This window comes from Castor canadensis, chromosome 8 (assembly GCF_047511655.1).
Source record: "Castor canadensis chromosome 8, mCasCan1.hap1v2, whole genome shotgun sequence".
Classification (NCBI taxonomy): domain Eukaryota; kingdom Metazoa; phylum Chordata; class Mammalia; order Rodentia; family Castoridae; genus Castor; species Castor canadensis.
The window spans coordinates 63,432,576-63,451,926 of NC_133393.1; the positions used below are offsets into that span (position 1 = coordinate 63,432,576).

General features: G+C 37.9%; 1 protein-coding gene across 1 annotated transcript in view; it reads right to left on the bottom strand.

Annotated features, from left to right (window-relative positions):
• The window catches only part of Bmal2 (basic helix-loop-helix ARNT like 2), a 75,901-nt gene that overhangs the window by 23,048 nt on the left and 33,502 nt on the right, over positions 1-19,351 (bottom strand). Inside the window, 5 exon segments of the mRNA XM_074083053.1 lie at positions 6,405-6,548; positions 7,371-7,488; positions 8,579-8,671; positions 10,664-10,743; positions 16,984-17,141. Coding sequence (XP_073939154.1) covers positions 6,405-6,548; positions 7,371-7,488; positions 8,579-8,671; positions 10,664-10,743; positions 16,984-17,141 — 593 coding nt within the window.

A 19,351-nucleotide genomic window follows, 5' to 3' on the forward strand; every position in this document is an offset into this window, starting at 1 on the left:
GAACTAAAAGGAAAGGAACCCTACCAAGCACATTCTACAAGGCCAGTATCAACCTGTTACCAAAACCTGATAAGAACACAACAGCAACAAAAAGAAAATTATATCTGTGATGAACATAGATGTAAAAATCTACAGTGAAATATTAGCAAATCAAATTCAAAGCATATCAAAGGAAACATGCATGATCAAGTTGGTTGCATTTTAGGAATGCAAGGATGGTTTAACATATGCAAATCAATAAATGCAATATATCACATAAACAGAATGAAGTATAAAAATCATATGATTATCTCAATAGGTGAAAAAAAGCATTTTAATCAAATCAAGAGCTTTGTGATCAAAGCTCTGAACAAATTAGTAACAGAAGATCATACATCAACATAATAAATGCTTTGCATGACAAATCCACTGCCAACATCATAATGAATGGGGAGAAAACTGAAAACAATTCCTGTAAGGCACAAGACAATGGTGTCTACCCTCACAGTTCTTATTCAACACAATACTAGAAGTTTTTGCCTGAACATTTAGGCAGGAGAAAGAAATAAAAGGTGTGTGCATTATAAAGGAGAAGACAAATTATCTCTGCTTGCAGATAATATGATTTTATACATAGAAAACCTAAAGACTGACCACTTGAGCTAATTAACAAATTCAGTAAAGCAGCAGGACACAAAATCATGTATGAAGATTGGTAGCTTTTCCATACACCAAGAATGAATTTGCTAGGAAGAAATCATGAAAGTAGGTCTGTGCACAGCAGCCACATAAATAAATAAACAAATAAGTGAATAAACAAATAAAAATATCTGGGAATGTACTTTGCTAAGGAAGTGAAAGACCTATACAATGAAAACTGCAAAGCATTGAAGAAATTGAAGACACTAAAAGGTGGAAAGATATCCTAAGTTCACAGATTTGAGTAATTAATATAGTTCAAATGTCCATACTACTGAAAATGGTCTATAGACTCAATGCAGTCCCTATCAAACTTTGAATGACATTCTTCACAGAACTAGACAAACAATCCTAAAGTTCACATGAAATACAAAGACCCTGAATAGCCAATGCAACTTTGAGCAAAAAAGAGCAATGCTGGAGGTAACACACACCTGGTTTCAAAATATGCTACAGAGCCATAGTAATAGAAACAGCATGACATCAGCATAAGAAGACACACAGACCAATGAACAGAACAGAGATCCCAGAAATAAGTCATACAAATAAAAGCTACATAGTGAGAAAACTATAATCAAAAGCACAAAGATTAACAAATGCTGGTGAGGATGTGAAGAAAAAGAAAGTCATATATACTGTTGGTGGGAACGTCAATTATTACAGATCCTATAGAAGACAATTTGGAAGATCTTCAAGAAATTAAAAAGAAAATTTCCATATAATCCAGTTATCCCACTCCCAAAGATATATCCAAAGGATATGAAGTCAACATAGAAAAGAGATACCTGGATGCCATATTTAATGTGGTATTATTCACAATAGCTAAGATATGAAATCAACCTAGGTGTCAATCAACAGATGAATAAATAAAAAAAGGAAAATATGGTCATAAAAGTGAAATTCTGTCATTTGCAACAAAATGGACAGAACTTGAAGACATCATGTTAAGAAAGACAAGTATTGCATGTTGTCTCTCATATACTGAAACTGAAAGAAAAGTCAATCTTATATTGCAATACTGGTTAGTGGGGACAGAGAAGGGTGCTGGGGATGATGGCACAAGGGTGAAGAAGGCTGGATGGATATGACTGATGAACCCTGTATGCATGTATGGAGATATCACTCTGAATCCTAATAATGCAACTAATATGTATTAGTAAGAAAAAAAACTGATTCTAAGAATCCTTTGAATCTTTACCAAAATGTAGGCATCATGAGCCATAACTCTTGACAAACCATTTATTTACATCAGTTCCATAGGCCAGATCAAGTGAAATGTACTTAATGATTTTTAAGAAGGGGAGAACTCTGTATTACCACCAAACACTATCTTAATTTACAGGCCATTCTTTCAAAAATCATTTATGAAATTTTTCTTTAACAAGTTGCAGATTGATATTTTTCTCTCTGAGTATGAATTCTTATAGAAGCAGATCAGACAAGAATTCAAATATAAGCAGTTTATCAGGGGAGTGGTTCCTGAGAACACTGTAGGGAAATGAGGAAAGTGAGACAGGGAAGAGAAAGAAGATAATTTAACACTTGATCATTAAGCATCTGCCTCTCACTTGCCTGCCCGAGCTGAACTGGCCACAAAGACCAGAAAAAGGGCTAACCATTGGAAGTCAAGTGGCATGACCTGCCTGAAGTTGCAAGTACCAGGGGAGAAGTCCAAGAGCACTGGCACAAACGTATCTGTCACACATGCACAGGACACAAATGGACTCTGTGTGCACTGCTCTACTGCTCACTAGTGTACAGTTAGGCAAGTCAGCTTAAGAAAACCTAAGACATTTGATAGCAGTTACTCGTTCTTCATTAGCCTATCTTGAGATCCCTAAGTAATTTTATCCCTATCTTGAAAGCAGAATCCATGACATCAATGTTTGATTCAGGCTAGGAATAATTTTTTTAATGTTAAGGATTTTTTTTAAAAAAACACCTTTTGTTACAGGAAATCTCAAGCAAACATAAAGTCAGAAGAACAGTATAATGAAGCCCCACTTCAGTAACTTGTCTTGAGAAATAATCTTTCTGAATCTATAATTCAGCTTCCAATTACCACAAAAGGACTACTTTCTAGTCTCTTTTTTTAATTTAAATTTAATTGACATACTATGGTAAAATGGAAGGAAAACACCTTTAAGCCAGGTTTTCACTATAATTAGGGAGTAGTCTTAGAAAAATTCCATTGGCTAATTATTATTAAAAAGAACACTTTAGTGGAAAAGTATCTACAGAATAAAATTTCACTTGACACTCTCTTTGGCTAAAGTAGGACAAAATGATCTCACAAGGAAGTCATCACGTGATCAGTCAGGAGTATATTCTGTGGTTACCTTATTCTGGCCCAGGTCCTGTGAGGACACTGATTGAACACCTGCCCGTACCATTCCTTTAGCCAAATTGTCCCATGTCTTCAGTACAAAGCACTGGTATGGAAGGCAAATACTTGGTTCAAATTTCCTTTTTCCTTTTCTTTTTTTTTCCAGTGTGACTGGAGTTTGAACTCAGAGCTTCAGGCTTGCAAAGCAGTCACTCTATCACTTGAGTCACACCTCCAGCCTATTGTGTTCTAGTTATTTTGGAGAGGCGGGTCTCATGAACTACTCACCTTGGCTGGCCTCAAAGTAAGATCCTCCCAATTCCAGCCTCATAAGTAGCTAGGCTTACAGGTTTGAGCCACTGGTGCCTGGCTTGGTTCAAATTTCTGAGATCACAAATTCCTTTCTGAAATATTTGACTTTGACTGCAGGCATCTGTGTGGCCCAGTGTGATGTGGCAGTGAGCATCCTTGTATATGCAGGACACAGTCCTATATAAGAAGCCCACTCCTATGTGGCATGCCTGGTGCAGAAATTATCCAGAATGGATATCACTCATTAAAAACCTTGGACATCTAGGAAGCTACTGTAGTAGGTGGCATGTCATAGCAGACAAAAAAATATAAACTTTGAAGCCAGATTCCTGATTCTGCTACTTTTCTGTTACTTTAGGAAAACTATGTAACTTCTTTAACTTTCATTGTCCTATTTTCAAGACAGAGGTGTTTTGTACAGGATTGTTAGGCTGATTAAATTACATGATTTTACAAAGTGCTTGGCATGTAGTAGATTACTTGTATATCCCCTCCTTGCTTTTTCATTTTTCCTCCTCTTCTTTCTGAGCCACAAACAATAGCTACCATTTGTTGAAGTGCATAGGGATGAAGCAGTGCATGAACCTCATGCAATCTGAGTAGCATAGCACTCTTCAGTGCTGCTAGTGTTACCTCTACTGTGTCAGTCAATGCAGGCTGACATAGCTCAATATCACAGACTGGGCTTAAATAATGGACATTTATTTTCTTACATTTCTGGAGGTTAGAAGTCCAAGGTCAAGTTGTTGGCAGATCTGGATTTTCCTGAGGCCTCTCTCCTTGGCTATTCTCTGTGTGTATGAACATCTCTGGTGTCTGCTCATCTTGTAAGCACAACAGTCATATTGGATCAGGGCTCCATCCTTACAATCTTGTTTAATCTTAATCACCTCTTTAAATATTCTAACTACAAATACAGAACTTCACCATAAGAATTTGGGGGGAAATGCAACTCAGTCTATAACACCTGTTTCCTGTATGTTAAGAACTCACCTAGGATTACAAGTTATCAAATGACAGACCTGACACTAAAACTGTTGAATTCAGACTCCAGGCACTTTCTACTCTGCCATAAATCCTGTCTACCACCATGGTTGCTGTGAAGCAGAGCCCAGGGTGAGACTCTAGGATACCAGAGGGACTCAAAAGATACATTAGTTCCATAAGCTCATCACAGAATTCAGCCATGAACTAATGCCAATTGCCCATTTCCAAATATTCTTGAAATATCTATATTTTCCAAGTAAGATTATCATTTATTTCAAACAAAAGAAATCTCTCTTGCCTCTTTATGTCTAAAGCTCAGTTTTTAAAAATCCTTTTAGAAATCAGATGGAAGGACTGGCTGCCTTGATTTTTTAATTTTTGCTTAAAATCCATATTTATTAGACTGCCTCAAAATACTACTGCAGACCAGGCAGTTACATGGAGGACTTCTCATTTGCACTAAATGTCTTTGCAAAGGGTTTAAAAAACAGACATAAAAATCATTATATCTCCAAGGTTATTATCAGTGGTTGACTTGGGCTTCCACATCTAAGAAAATGCATGTATTCAGTCACCATTTGTCCTGGAATGTCAAAAAACATGAGCTGAAAAAGACCTAATCTATTTTGAAATGTTTCTTGAGGAACTCTCAGGTGTTCTGATGTGTCCTGGCTGTCCTCAATATTAATATGAAGTCCTAAGACAGATGTTTAAGGCAACTGACTTAGTACTTCATAAAGCAATGACAATGGCACTTAGCTCTCATTGGATCTAATAAGACAGAAAAACATCCTTTCTTCTGCTACACATCTACTAGAGATTCAGATGCCCCAAAGGGCATTCCCAAGACCCACCTAGTATTTCTCTAATCTCTAAATCAATGATCTTCAAACATCATTTTGAATACCATAAAAATTTTAAGCATCCTTCATGTGTATAAATTATATATTTACATGTACTATTATACTAACATGTGTGCTACAAAACACAAAACTGAAATTAAAAATATAAGAGAAAAAGACAAAAATAATGTTTTAAGAACAATTTAACGATTTATTAACGATAAAATATTTTTGTTCTCTAAAAAGTATGTATTATTTAATGACCACAATATAATTATGCTTTCTTAGTTTTCAAAACCAAAAAAATTAAATTCCCTCACACACTCCACAGCTCAGTGGATGCAGAGAAGCTCTTGGTCAGTTCTGCATTATCATCAGCTGTGTTGAAATTATTGCAGGATCTGCTGAGTGTTCCCTGCATGTAATTTCTTGAAAATGTGGTATGCCTCCCAAAGAGCAAATGGTGCACAAAAAGCAAGATAAAAGTGAATGTGCTTAATTGAAGTGATCAAGTGAAAATCTGAGGTCTTCTGGAAGGCAGCATGATGGGAAAAATAAATCCAGCATCCACAGGACAGCCCTGAATTCAATGCATCCTGAGCACGTGAGATTGTCTTCCATGGTGGGCTCCTGAGAACCAGATACCCATGCATTCCAAGGGTCTACTGTGTGTTCTTAGACAAAAACAAAAACAAAACCAAGACATTTTCCAGGTCCTAAAATTCCCTACTATATTAAATAGATGAAGGTTTAATAAATTGAAAAAGTAAATATCTGAAAGACAAATGTAGCAAAGAATCACAAGAAAACAAGTATGAAAGAGTTACAATGTTTATGAAAACTAAAACCACATCTGGAACATTTTGAGAAACTTACACCAAAATTAATCAAATCTGGCTCATGTACTACTGAAAGTTTTAAAAAGAAACTTCTATATTTTAAAAAGTAACAAAAAGAGTTACATAGTGAAAGTTTTCTTTTCCTCCCTTTCTATTATTTCTGACTTGATTGATAGTCCCCAAACTGCAATTTCAAGTATAGTATGAGAGTCTTGAGCAACAAAGAAAGCATGAAATTACCTTGAAAATATGACAGGATAATCTAAATAATTTTGGCTAAAAATAATCTTACTTATTTAGGTGCTTTAGGTCTCAATTACTTGTCTTGACCATACATTTTATTTTTTCTGCATTGGAAATACAAGACATTAAATTTTATACCCATGCTTTATATCACTTAACATTTCAAAATGACCATACCTTTCTCGTTTGAGCTGGGTAAACATCCATGCTCATCTTTGATGGAAATTTTACAAGTCTTCATTCAACAGAAAAAAGATCGCCTGGAGCCAGAATACACAGGAACCTTTCTGATGTGGCAATTATTATGAATTTGTAAACCAGCTTTCATAGCACAATGGAGAAAGAGAATAGGTGGGAAACTTATTTTCAAACAGTTTAAAATTTTACCTCCTAATGTTTTCTGATCATTTACTAGAGTTTTTAAAAATAAATTGAAGAAATAGCTATTGAAAGTGATGATATGATTGTACATCCTGATATGAGACGTTACAAAAAGGGTATTTGTCAAGCAATCACATTGTGACAATGTAAAGCACTTGCAATTTATCTGTACTCCCTGGGAGGTGTATAATGAACTTAACTTAAATGAAATTAAATAAATGAAGAAAAACTCAATGACAACAGTAATAAGGACATAGAACACCAGTGTTTTTATATCATAAATAACTATTTGCACTAAGACTTTTTAGAAATCAGGCATTTCCAGAGAAGATAAAGAATTCAAAGCCCAATTATACAAGGTCCTTATACTGAGAAAATCTAACCCATATAAAGAAGAGAATAATCATCTCTCAACATATAGCTAAATAATGAAAACCAGCTATTTTTTAACCAAAATGTTACTTTCTTATAAAAATAAAGCACTCATATTTTCCCCAAAGCATCTTCATATGGATGTATTTGTTTTATATGTCTGCATGAATACAAGAATTTTCTATACAGCTATATATCTTAATCTTAGGTAAAAAAATAAAGTTTTCTGAATAATTTTGCTCATGATATAACCTTAACTAATTGCTTTCATAACACTGTTGGAGGTAATAATGACATTCACAGGAAGTGGTGAGCATGTTGACCTTTCCAGGAAGTGGTAAGCATGCTGACCTTTAAAGGAAGTGGTAAGCATGCTGAGTGAGTACTCACCTTTGGCAGCTATTACTTTCTCTCTTGGTGAAAAATCAGAAGAAGAAAGTTGTTCCTTTACATTGGCAACATCTTTTGGATGTAGGAAGTCAAATAAGCTTTGTCCAGTCAAACTAGCCTATTCAGAAGACATTCAATTAAAATCAGTACTATAACCTTTTTACATTTCCTCACACAGACATATGAAAAATATCCTTTTTTTGTTAAAGTCTGATTTTTCTTAAGCTCAAAGATATGTCCACTATATTATATAACATTAACTTAGAAGCAAGGTAATATTTATAGACAGAGAAAAGATGCATACAGAAACATAACTGGATATACACAAGCCACATACAAATGCTTACTGGTAACACTCTGTTAAATTCTGCTACTGTACTTTAACATCCCTCAATTCACATGTTATTTCTAAGCTATTATGATTTGCTTTGATTTTTTTCTTTAATAAAAGGGAAGATACTACATTATAGTACAAAATGGAAGTCACAATATGTCTGTGATTTTATGGTATGACTCAAAAGACTTACTACATTGCTTTAAAAAAAATCACCATACTACTGAAAAAAATCCAACCCTGAATATCTTTCACTTCCCATTCCTAGTACCCCTAGGGCTATGCCTTGGCTTGCTCTGATAGCCCCTCAAACCTGAACAGAAGGGAACTTCTGTGAATTAGTCAAGGTCAAAGCTGCTGTCTACCTGTCTTCTATTACTAGTTTATTCATTTTACTAGGTTTGCTTCAGTATGATAGGTTTGGAGTAGCTAGCTGAAATTAAATTAAATTCAGTAACAAGGTAGTTATGTAAAAGATGTAGGTCCCAGAGATTTGATCAAAAGCTCTTCTGCAATGTATAGAACTTACTGATAATGCTGTCTACTGGAAAGAACAGAGTGGGTGACCAATGCTTTTCAGGTGCTCTCTAACATACTAACTAAGTCATAACATCTTAAGAGGCAGCCATAATCGTCATTTCCACTTTTGACACAGAAGGAAACTGAGGCTCAGGAAATTAAATAATGTGCTGAAGGTTGGGAAGAGAACAGTAATGTCAGTGATAAAACTGCACTCTCTTTCCTCACATCTTTCCATCTCTCCTGGCTTCCAATTTAGCGGAACTTAACCCCATATCCCAGGGGAAAGAACATGCTCAGAAACAGATTTTCAAAATATGTATTTGTTCCAAACATTAAACACCATTTTGGATACCTGATCATAATTAAGTGTTTTGGAGACTGACTTAGAAATGAAGAGAATTTTTCCTCTTTCACATCCAACCACAAACAGGAAGCCTTCTGCAGTCTAGGATTAAAAAAAATATGTAAAAGTACATAATTTAAAATATCTTGTCTCTCTTACACTCAATCAGATTTTGAGGCAAGTACTGTGGCAATAAAACTAACAGAGGGGTTCTATGGTTAGTAAAATTAATTTAATTTTGTTAATATTTAAAAAGATGTATAAAAAATGTCAAAGTGAATTCCAGTCTAAACTAAGTTTTTTGATATGGAAAGTTTAGAATATTTAGTTGAGACATTTCCTAATATAAAAATCACCTTAGCTGAGCACAGTGGCTCATGCCTATAATCCTAGTTACTTGGGAGGTGCTATCAGGAGGATCGTGATTTGAGGCCAACCAGGGCAAGTAGTTTGCAAGACTCATTTCAACTAATAAGCTGGGCACAATGGCATGCACCTGTCATCCCAGTGATGGCAAGAAGTATAAAATAGAAGGACCATGACCTAAGCTGGCCTGGGTAAAAAAGAGTGAGACCCTATTTCCAAAATGACCAGAGCAAAAATATCCAGAGTCATGGTTCAAGAAGCAAGCACAAAGTTCTGCACTCAAACCCCAATACTACCCCCAAAAGTCACCTTTTCCAAATTCCACTATACTAAACACAGAAGTTCTGTAAAGTTATCAAAACATGGGCTGGAGCTATAGCCCATGCTCAGTGCTCGCCTGGCACACACAAGGTCCTGGGTTTATCCCCAGCAATATCAAAACACAAGACAGCAACAACTGCCTATAAGTGTTCTGAGGCACAGAATGACTGTGCAGATGGGAAGGGCTGAACACATTTTACCATACAATTTTTCATACTTTTTGAATAATGGTATCAACCATTCAAAAATAAAATTTGAAAATTCTAGCATGGCATGTACTCCCGTAACATCTATTTAGCAACACCCCCCACCCCAAGCTGCCTGCATAGACTTGAACACGGATGCCTAGGAGCATGAGCTGGGCACTTGCCCATGGCGGATCTTTGACTCATTTTTTAATCAACTGGAAACAAACATGAGGTGAATTAGGCAGACACTGTGGGGGCAGACCCAGTGTTACAAAGTTATGATTGGAAAAAAAAAACTTAAAAATTGGTGAGAAGGCTTCCAAAGCATTCTGTATAATACTTTATCTTTAAAATTGTTTTGCTATCTCTAAAAAATCTTTTATATTTCTCTCAGAAATATTTATTTAAATTTAACTGTTCAAATAAAAGAGTAGCTTGCTAAGAAAAAAAATAACAAAAAGAAAAAAGAGCTGGGCACCAGTGGCTCATGCCTGAATCCTAGTTGCTCAGGATGCAGAGATCAGAGGATCAGAGTTTGAAGCCAGCCTGTGCACATTTTCTAGAAAATACCTAACACAAAAAAGGACTGACTGAGTGGCTCAAGTCATAGAGTGCCTGCCTAGCAAGCGTGAGGCCCTGTGTTCAAACCCCAGTAACTCCAAAAAAAGAAAAATGAATAAAAACATCTGTGAAGACTCTACTTAATAAGATTATGGCTTAAAGCTCACGTCACAGCACATGACCAAGACATTTATCACTTGTCAGAACAAGATAAGTCAATTTTATTTCATATTTCATGTCAAAGAAACCTCCAGACCAGAGAATCTGAATACCATGCATGTGAGGGATGAGGACACAAATGTCAGAGCATCAGCTAACAACTAACAAGTGGGAAGTAACCATTAATCCTCAGAGAACAGGGTCTGAAGGAATAGAACACCAGGTGGTGGCTGTGGAGGCAGTGATCACAGGAACAGAGGCTGGGTAGGGAGTTAGAGTGAAAGACACCTTGCTCCACGTTCTAGAAAGTGCCTGTTTTTTCATCTCTACTTTCATTAGTGCACACTGATATGGCATAATTCTTTCCATGTCTTAAACATCTACATTTAAGGAAATACAGTGTCCTGTAGGTTGACAACAGAAGCAAAGTGAAGAAAATCTGCCTCCTGCTCAAATAAAAATGAAAGGACAACTTAGACAAATATGTCTCTTTACTTACCTTAAGAATTAAGTGCCTGAGCTCATTATCTTGAATAAATGCAGGCCTGTAATTATCTCCTAAATAAGAATTTGTCATGCCTAAAAATAAACAGATGAAAAGTTACAAAAGGTATCGGAGGGAAATATGAGTGCTCAGTAAACATTAGCAGCGATGATGCTGCTGTTGACAGTGATGATGGTAGGGGGTGACACTTCCTCTTCTTGAATGTTCTAGTATTCTCTTTTAACTACTGTCATTGATGTTACAAGAAAAAATATCTTGCTTTTACATTGTAAGTTCTTGGGACTACTTATTCCTTTATACTCAAATGTGCCACAATAAGAACTTGAAAAAGAAAGTGTTACAATAAAATACGTATACAAACATATTCAAGAATTTATATCTACTCTGGCAATTTCTATGAATTACTCTGAACATGGAAATTCTGGAATTCTAGACAAATTTTATGGATTTATAGTATTTCAAAGTTTAAAAAGTTCCTTTAATAATCACATGGAGAATTCTGTTCTACTAATACAAAAATATATAAAATATAAATTAAATACCTCATTTTAAGCCCTTAGTTGAGTTTAATTACACTAAAATGAAAGTATCTAAAGCAACTGAAAGGTTGGCAAAAAGATAAGAAATTCATTAGGATAAAACTTAGGTAAATGTTTGATCTGAGACAAATGATGAAAAAATCAAAACTACATCTGGGTATGCACCAAGCTAGACAAGTCATAGCCCTTTGTGGCCACAAGGGGGCACAGAAGCTAGGCCATAAATTCAGGTGTACCATAACCAAGGAAAGGGCGATTCCAAAGTCAACCAACTTTTCCTCCTTTATACTCTTCAACCTCCCTCATCAACATCCTCTTCTGGTGGGGGCTGTAAGAAAACATGCATGCAAGAGAAAGGTGGGATAACACCCTAAAGTGTGTGTGTGTATGTGTGAGAGACAGAGACAGAGAGAGAGAGAGAGAGAGAGAGAGAGAGAGAGAGAGATCATCTTTGTCTCTTCTGATTAATTTTGATTTGATATGAAGTCTGTTTTATCAGATATGAATATAGTTACTCCTGCCTGCTTTGGGGGTCCATTTGCTTAGAAAATTTTTTTCCATCTTTTTACCCTAAGCCAATGTTTGTCTTTGAGATGCATTTCATGTAGGCAACAAATGGCTGGGCCTTGCTTTTTAATAGAACTCTTCTGATTGGAGAATTGAGACCATTACATTCAGTTTAATATTGAAAGGTATGGAGTATTTCCTGTCATTTTGTTGTTTTTGTGATGTTTGCTCTTTTGTTAATCTACACATCTAGACTTATTCTTTCCTGTATTTTCATGGTTGCATTTATCTTCCTTTTCTGTGTAGGATTTCTTTAAATATTTTTAGCACTGCTGGTTTAGTGGTCATTAATTCCTTTAGTTCTTGTTTATCATGGAAAGTTTTTAATTTCTCCTTCAATTATGAAGGATAGCTTTGCTGGACATAGTAATCTAGGTTGACAATTGTTTTCTTTCAGGGCTTGAAATGTATCATTCCATGTACTCTTTGCTTTTAGAGTTTCTGCTACAAAATCTGCTGTTACTCTGATGGGTTTGCTTTTATACATGACTATTTGCTTTTCTCTTGCAGCTTTCAATATTCTTTCTTTGGTTTATTTAATGTTTTAACTATTCTATATCTCAGAGTGTTTCTTTTCCTATCTTTTCTGTTTGGTGTTCTGAAAGTCTTCTGTACCTGGATGACCTTCTCTGTCACAAAAGTGAGGAAGTTTTCTGCTATCATTTTAATGAATAGACTTTCTATGCCTTTAGCTTCTATCTCTTCTCCTTCTATACCCAGGATCAGTAGATTTAATTAGTCTATTGATGGTGTCCCAGAGGTCTTACATGTTTCATTCCTATTTTCTTAGTATTTTTGTCTTTGTCTAATTGATCTAATTCCTCTACTTTATCTTCAATTACTGATACTCTATTTTCAATTCCTTTGAGGATTGCAGCTGAGTATATTTGAATTATTAGCTTTCCATTTCTAGGATCACAGTTTTCAGGATTCCTATATCTTTATTGAATTCCTCTTTCATATTCTGCATTGTCTTATTTCATTCAGCTGTTTATTTGTACCCTCCTAGAATTCATTCAGGTGCTTATACATGTACTGTTTAATTTCACTGATTCTTCTTAGCATTGTTTTTGTGAATTCATTGTTGAACATTTTGTCTGCTTCACTATCATTCAAATCCTTTCTTGTGGAATTGTTGACTTTTGGAGGGGAAAAATGTTTCCTTGGTTTTTTCATATTACTTGTTGGGATTTATTTATTTATTACTATTGTTGAGATTTATGCGTATAAGACCAATTCTTTGGTTGGAAGTTTTAATCACCTATAGTCTTTCTGGTGAAATATTCTCAGTGTTCAGGCAGGACAGTGTACTGGATAAACTCAGGTGTGATTTCTCACCATTGGACTGGGAATATGGTTCAGTAGCCAAGCACTTCCTGCTTGCTCAGTGTACCAGGTCTGATCCCCATCACGGCTCAGATTGAGGGTGACTAGTTGGAGCCTCTTGTAGAAGGATTGGTTGTTTACATCTTGGCTGCTTTCACTATAGAAGCTTCCCTTCTTTATGTACTGGGAACCACTACTGGCATTAGGGAGCTTCATGGCCTGTTGGTTGGCAGGTTCCAACTTGCTCCAGATTGCCTCTGGTTTGGCCCCCAAGGACAGCAAGCATCCAAGCCTCAGGGTAGCCCCTGAATGCATCAGCAAATGGGGGGAGCAAACAGAGCACTGAGTTCTGCACTGGCTGGGGGAGAACTGAGAGACCCAGATACTCTACCTGCTGGTCTCAATGCTTACAGACTCTGTCCAGCATTCACCTCCCTTGTGGAGAAGGCTGTGGAAGTTTTGTGATCAGAAGGCCTATACTCTGGGCCCTCAGTCCTGTCAGCAAACACATGCCAAGATGTAGTTTCTAAGGGCCAGCCTCAGTGCTTTCATGCCGTGCTCAGTAATTCACCTTCCTGTGGGTGGGAGGAGACTATAGATATCACATGATACAGAGGATCTGGACCCAGGGCTCTGATCCATGTAGCCGTCAACACATGTGCCAGGAAGCAGGCTCTGGAGGCCAATACTAAGCCAGCCACAGGCTGGGTGATTTGTTTCTGCTTGAGCCTCAGCCTCTCCTTGCCAGGGAGGCTGGGGCCCTTCCCTGCCACTGGAGCTCCCTCCTCCTTGAACTTCTCTGCAGGACAATGTCAGACCCTCTCCTTCTCCTTGACAACCTCTCATGGCCATCTTCCAAGACACTGTGACAGGGTGTCCCAAGACTCCCTAAGTCCTAAGTGTTCCTTGTTTTCAGGCCCCCATAGTATCTCAGTCTCAAACAACAGAACTTCTCTAAGATGGTACTTGCTATCAACATCCAAGATAAGGGGGAGCAACAGAATGTCTTTCTTCATTGAGGCTAGCCTTCCACCAGAACAATCACTGACTCACAAATCCCTGCATTAGGTTTAAGGCTTGCAGGAGGTGTGAGTTTATTGCAGGTATAATTCCAGTCTGTCACCAGGGCTGTTTGTCTTCCCTTGTGATGGCATCTTTGGTGTCTTCAGATTCTCTCCCCCACCAACCCTCGCTATCCTCCAAGGAAGCATGGAATCATTTGTTACATTCTCTGTTGCATCAGTTTCTCTGTGCTTTTCTGCCATCCTCTTACCTCTTTTGTGAGTCCTGAAGCTCTTCCTCTCTTTCTCTCTTCAGAATATAGTCTCTCCTGTGTTACCTGACTCTTTCCATTTACGGAGTCAAAAATGGTGGATGTTTCTAATCTGTGCCTTCTCAGGAGCACAGTCTACTGTCCACAGTCCTGTTGACATTCTGGTCTTCTGAGCTCAATTACAATCATCCATTAAGTTCTGCTTAGCACCCCAGGCTTTTGCTAGACCGTTTCTCCAAACCCTTCCAAATTCTTCCCAAAACCCAATTCGAAAGACTTCTGAACCCCTGGTCATGGAGTCACGACAATCACTCTATTTCTCTGGCACCCATTTTCTGTTAGCTACTTTTTATCAATGCGGTGAAAAAAATACCTAAGCAACAAATTAAGGGAGGAAGGATTTATTTTGGCCCACAGTTTGTTTTAGTTCATGGCACCTGGCTCCATTGTTTCTGGGCCTTTGATGAAGCAGTTCATCATGGTGAAGGGCATTGTGGAGTAGAGCTATTCAACCTTATGGCAGCCAGGAAGCAGAGAGAGAAAGGATAGCTCCCCCGAGACATTTTGAACACAAACTGGCCCTTGGATAGCTCTTTAGCCCACACTTACTGATTCCGTAAGTGAGGAGGGGGACCCAGAAAACCAAAAGCACTTCACACTATGATTTGATAAAGTTTTTTCAGACTGGTAGTATCCTGAAGAGTGTGGCAAAAACAAAAGGAGTTCTTCTGTCAGAATCTACCTACATCCTGGGTCTCAAAGAATTACCCAGATTACGTTTCCTGATTATTATGACACAGCAGTGGACTGAAGCAGGAAGGAGCTGGGATGGGATAAAGGGTGCAGACTAAGGGTCAAGCCAGGGCACAGTAGTGAAGCAATTCTGAGCAACATGGGACATTTCCAGGTCTGTCATGAAGCAAGGCTGACAGAACACACAGTAGAAGTGAGCTAGGGAAGCCTGGGTGGAAATCTGCCAGAATGGGTGCACTGACCAGGTGAGTGAGAGAGGACATGCTAGAGAGAAAACGAGGGTAGTGCAGGTAGAGCTGAAGCTCTGGGAAGGTTGGCTAAACACATGCATGTTGGGATATTCTGTACACCTGCCCCTGAGATCTAATATATGTGTTCTCAGACTTCCAATAGTAAAAACAAACAAGGCAACATGACCCTTTCCCTTTTCATGATGTACGCTGGTGGGGAGGGGATGAAACTGACAATAAAAGCTACTAATACTCTTACCACTTCCTCCCCAATCAATGAATCATTGCATTCATTGTACCTCCCCCATCTATGCATCATTATTTATTCTTACCAACAAACCCATGAGGCAAATGCATTATCCCTATTTTAGAGATAAGGAAATTAAAGATTAGAATGTTAAGTAATTTGAGTATGTCACATAGCCAGGCTTTGAATCAGGGGATTTTCCACCAGGACTTACAAGCATGAACCACTGTACTTGACAGCCTATGGTAGCAGATAACAGACACAAAAATGCCCACAAGCTCTATAAAAGTGCACCCTACAGAGCTGGGCTACTCAAATGTGACAGATCTAGAGATCTTTAATCAGCAAAGTATGAGATGAGGACAGAACTTAAGAATAAGCAAGGTACCAGTGGATCATGTCTGTAATCCTAGCTAGTTGGGAGGCTGAGATCAGGAGGATTGAAGTTTGAGGTAAGACCAGGTAAACAGTTCATGGAATCCCACTTCTAATATTACCAGAGAAAAATGGACTAGAGGTGTGGCTCAAGCAGTAGAGCACCTGTTCTGCAAGCATGAAGTCTTGAGTTCAAACCCAGTCCCATCAAAAAAAAAAAGCAATTAGTCACTTAAGAAATATGAATTTTTTCCTATCATCCTAGCTCTTGGTCATTTTCCCAGTAACGAATTACATTTTATAACAGACTTGAGTGGTAGGCAGGGGCAGGGGTACAACTGTTCTCAAACACTTAGTTTGAAAGACACTGCTGGGAGTGTAGTGAGAAAAAAAATCATTTCACTATCCTTTTGTCTTTAAAGTAATTCTGCTGTGGACCAAAACACCATAATCTGCCGGCAGCCATCTGATGATCTTAGGAAACTGCTAAGGTCAGCAACAAACATACACAGAACCAAAAGGCAAGGGCTAAGGACTTCCTTTCCTGATGTCTCTTACACGGGAGAATACTGAGATCAGTAAAGTCTGATGCATCTTAAGGTACTACTGACAAATCTGCATGAAATGTTAGAGAAATTGCTGACTTGAAGAATATTTCCTCTTCAGAGAACAGAAATGCCCTAATACTTTTAAATTATAACATAACACTATACTTCAAAACTTACAAGGGCAGGTAATGTTCTCTTTATGTCATACATGGAACATAAGTACAAATGTCTTAAATGCCTTTCAAGTTCACACTGTAAAAATGGGATAAATCTTTTATTACAACCAAGTGTTCTGACATCAAATGTCATATATTCTTTATATACAGACTATGTATGGACAAGAATCAAAATTAATGTCTACAAAATGGATAAACATATTTGTATAGCATCTCAATAGCCACTAACAACAATACAAAGCAATCAGAGACTAGACACTACAATCTTTCTCACACTCACCTTTTAAGGATCTCAAGTGCTGAACAGCCATTCTTAGAACTGTGAGTTTGTCGAGTTTCTGTGTGATGGGATTGCACCACGGGATCATTGTGGACAGCTCTTCAATCAAATTATTCATTTTCTTCCTCCTCCGCTTCTCTGTTTGGCTATGAGCTTCTCTAAAAGGAGAAAGAACCTCCTTTATATTTAACATTCAGCAGACCCACAGACTCACGGTTACTCCAGAGGCTCCCTGGAGAGGTGCTCAGCCCAGCAAGCACACAATGCACTCCTCCCAACTCCAGCCCTGCAGTTACCACTTAGGAGAGAAGAAAGAGCTGCAGTCAACAGGAAAAGCCCTTGTAAAATTCAGGTTTGTTTTACCACATCCATTGCCCTGGACCAAACCCTCACTTACTGATTTCCAGAAACCCTTGGGAACTCAGACATCTGTCTGAGAGCCATGGTGGCTGTTCTACCTCCTCCGATCACAGAGGCAGAGGTGGCATTCTTCTGTTCAAAGCAAACCCTTCTCTGGTATTTGGGTGGCATCAGCAGCATCTTAACCTCATCCTTGTTAAACTAGTTATTATGGCTCTAGAGATGAGCTCTAGTTCCTTTCCTCTGAAAAAAATTATTTTCCTAATTCTAGTTTTAGTGCTGCTGTTGTTCTTGCTGCCATCTCCCCTTCTCAGCAGGCTCCTGAAAGCATGCATTTGCCACTGAACTTTTCATTTCCCAGGCATTTCTCCATCTTTAAATCAACCTTTCAAAATCCTTGCTATTCTAGTAAGAATCACCCTTCTCATGCCATTCCTTGCTGGTCCCCTACCCCTCCTGTGTCAAACTCAACAGTGGACATTCCTCTCTCACACTTGGCCTCTGTGACCACTCCTGCTCTGCTCCATCCTTCAGTTTCCTTACCCAGGTCCTCCATCCTTACATGCTGGTGCACACCAAGGTCTCTTCTCACTCTGCAGCCCACCCTCAGAGACCCCTTCCCTCAAAGGGACTTACAACTGCTTAGAAGCCATGGGCTATTAAAACTTCCTTTAGAACTACAAACCCTTGAAGAAAGAGACCAAGGAAGACTACAGAAGGTGCAAAGATTCCTGTGCTCATGGATTGGTAGAATCAACATAGTAAAAATGGCTATACTATCAAAAGCAATCTACGTGTTTAATGCAATTCCCATCAAAATCCCAATGATATTCATCACAGATTGAAAAATCTACCCTAAAGTTCATCTGGAAACACAAAAGACCGTAAATAGCCAAGGCAATACTCAGCAAAAAAAGCAATGCTGGAGGTATCACAATACCTGACTTCAAACTATATAACAAAGCAACAGCAATAAAAACAGCATGGTACTGGCATAAAAAGAGATATGAAGACCAGTGGAACAGAATAGAGGACCCACCTTATTTTTGACAAAGGTGCCAAAGACACACGATGAAGAAAAGACAGACTCTTCAACAAATGTTGCTGGGAAAAGTGGTTATCTGCCTGCAGAAATCTGAAACTAGATCCATGTTTATTACCCTGTACTAGTATTAACTCAAAATGGATCAAGGACCTTACTATCAGACCTGAAACTCTGAAGTTAGTACAGGAAAGAGCAGGAAATACTCTGGAAGTAATAAGTATAGGAAAGGACTACCTCAATAGAACCCCAGCAGCTCAGCAACTAGTAGAAAGGATGGACAAATGGGACTACATAAAATTTAAAAGCTCCTGCACAACAAAGGAAATGGTCTCTAAACTGAAGAGACCACCCACAGAGTAGGAGAAAACATTTGCCAGCTATACATCAGACAAAGGACTGATAACCAGAACATACAGGGAACTCAAAAAACTAAACTCTCCCAAAATCAATGAACCAATAAAGAAATGGGCAAGTGAACTAAACAGAACTTTCTCAAAAGAAAAAATTCAAATGGCCAAAAAACACATGAAAAAATGCTCACCATCTCTAGCCATAAGGAAATACAAATAAAAACCACACTAAAATTCCACCTCATCCCTGTTAGAATAGCTACCATCAAAAACACCACCAACAAGGATGTGGGGAAAAAGGAACCCTCATACACTGCTGGTGGGAATGCAAGCTAGTGCAACCACTCTGGAAAACAATATGGAGGCTTCTTAAAAAACTAAACATAGATCTGCCATATGATCCAGAAATCCCACTCCTAGGGATATACCCAAAGGAATGTGACTCAGGTTACTCCATAGGTACCTGCACACCCATGTTTATTGCAGTGCTATTCACAATAGCCAAGTTATAGAAACAGCCAAGATGTCCCACTACTGATGAATGTATTTAAAAAATGTGGTATTTATACACAATGGAATTTTACTCAGCCATAAAGAAGAATGAAATCTCACC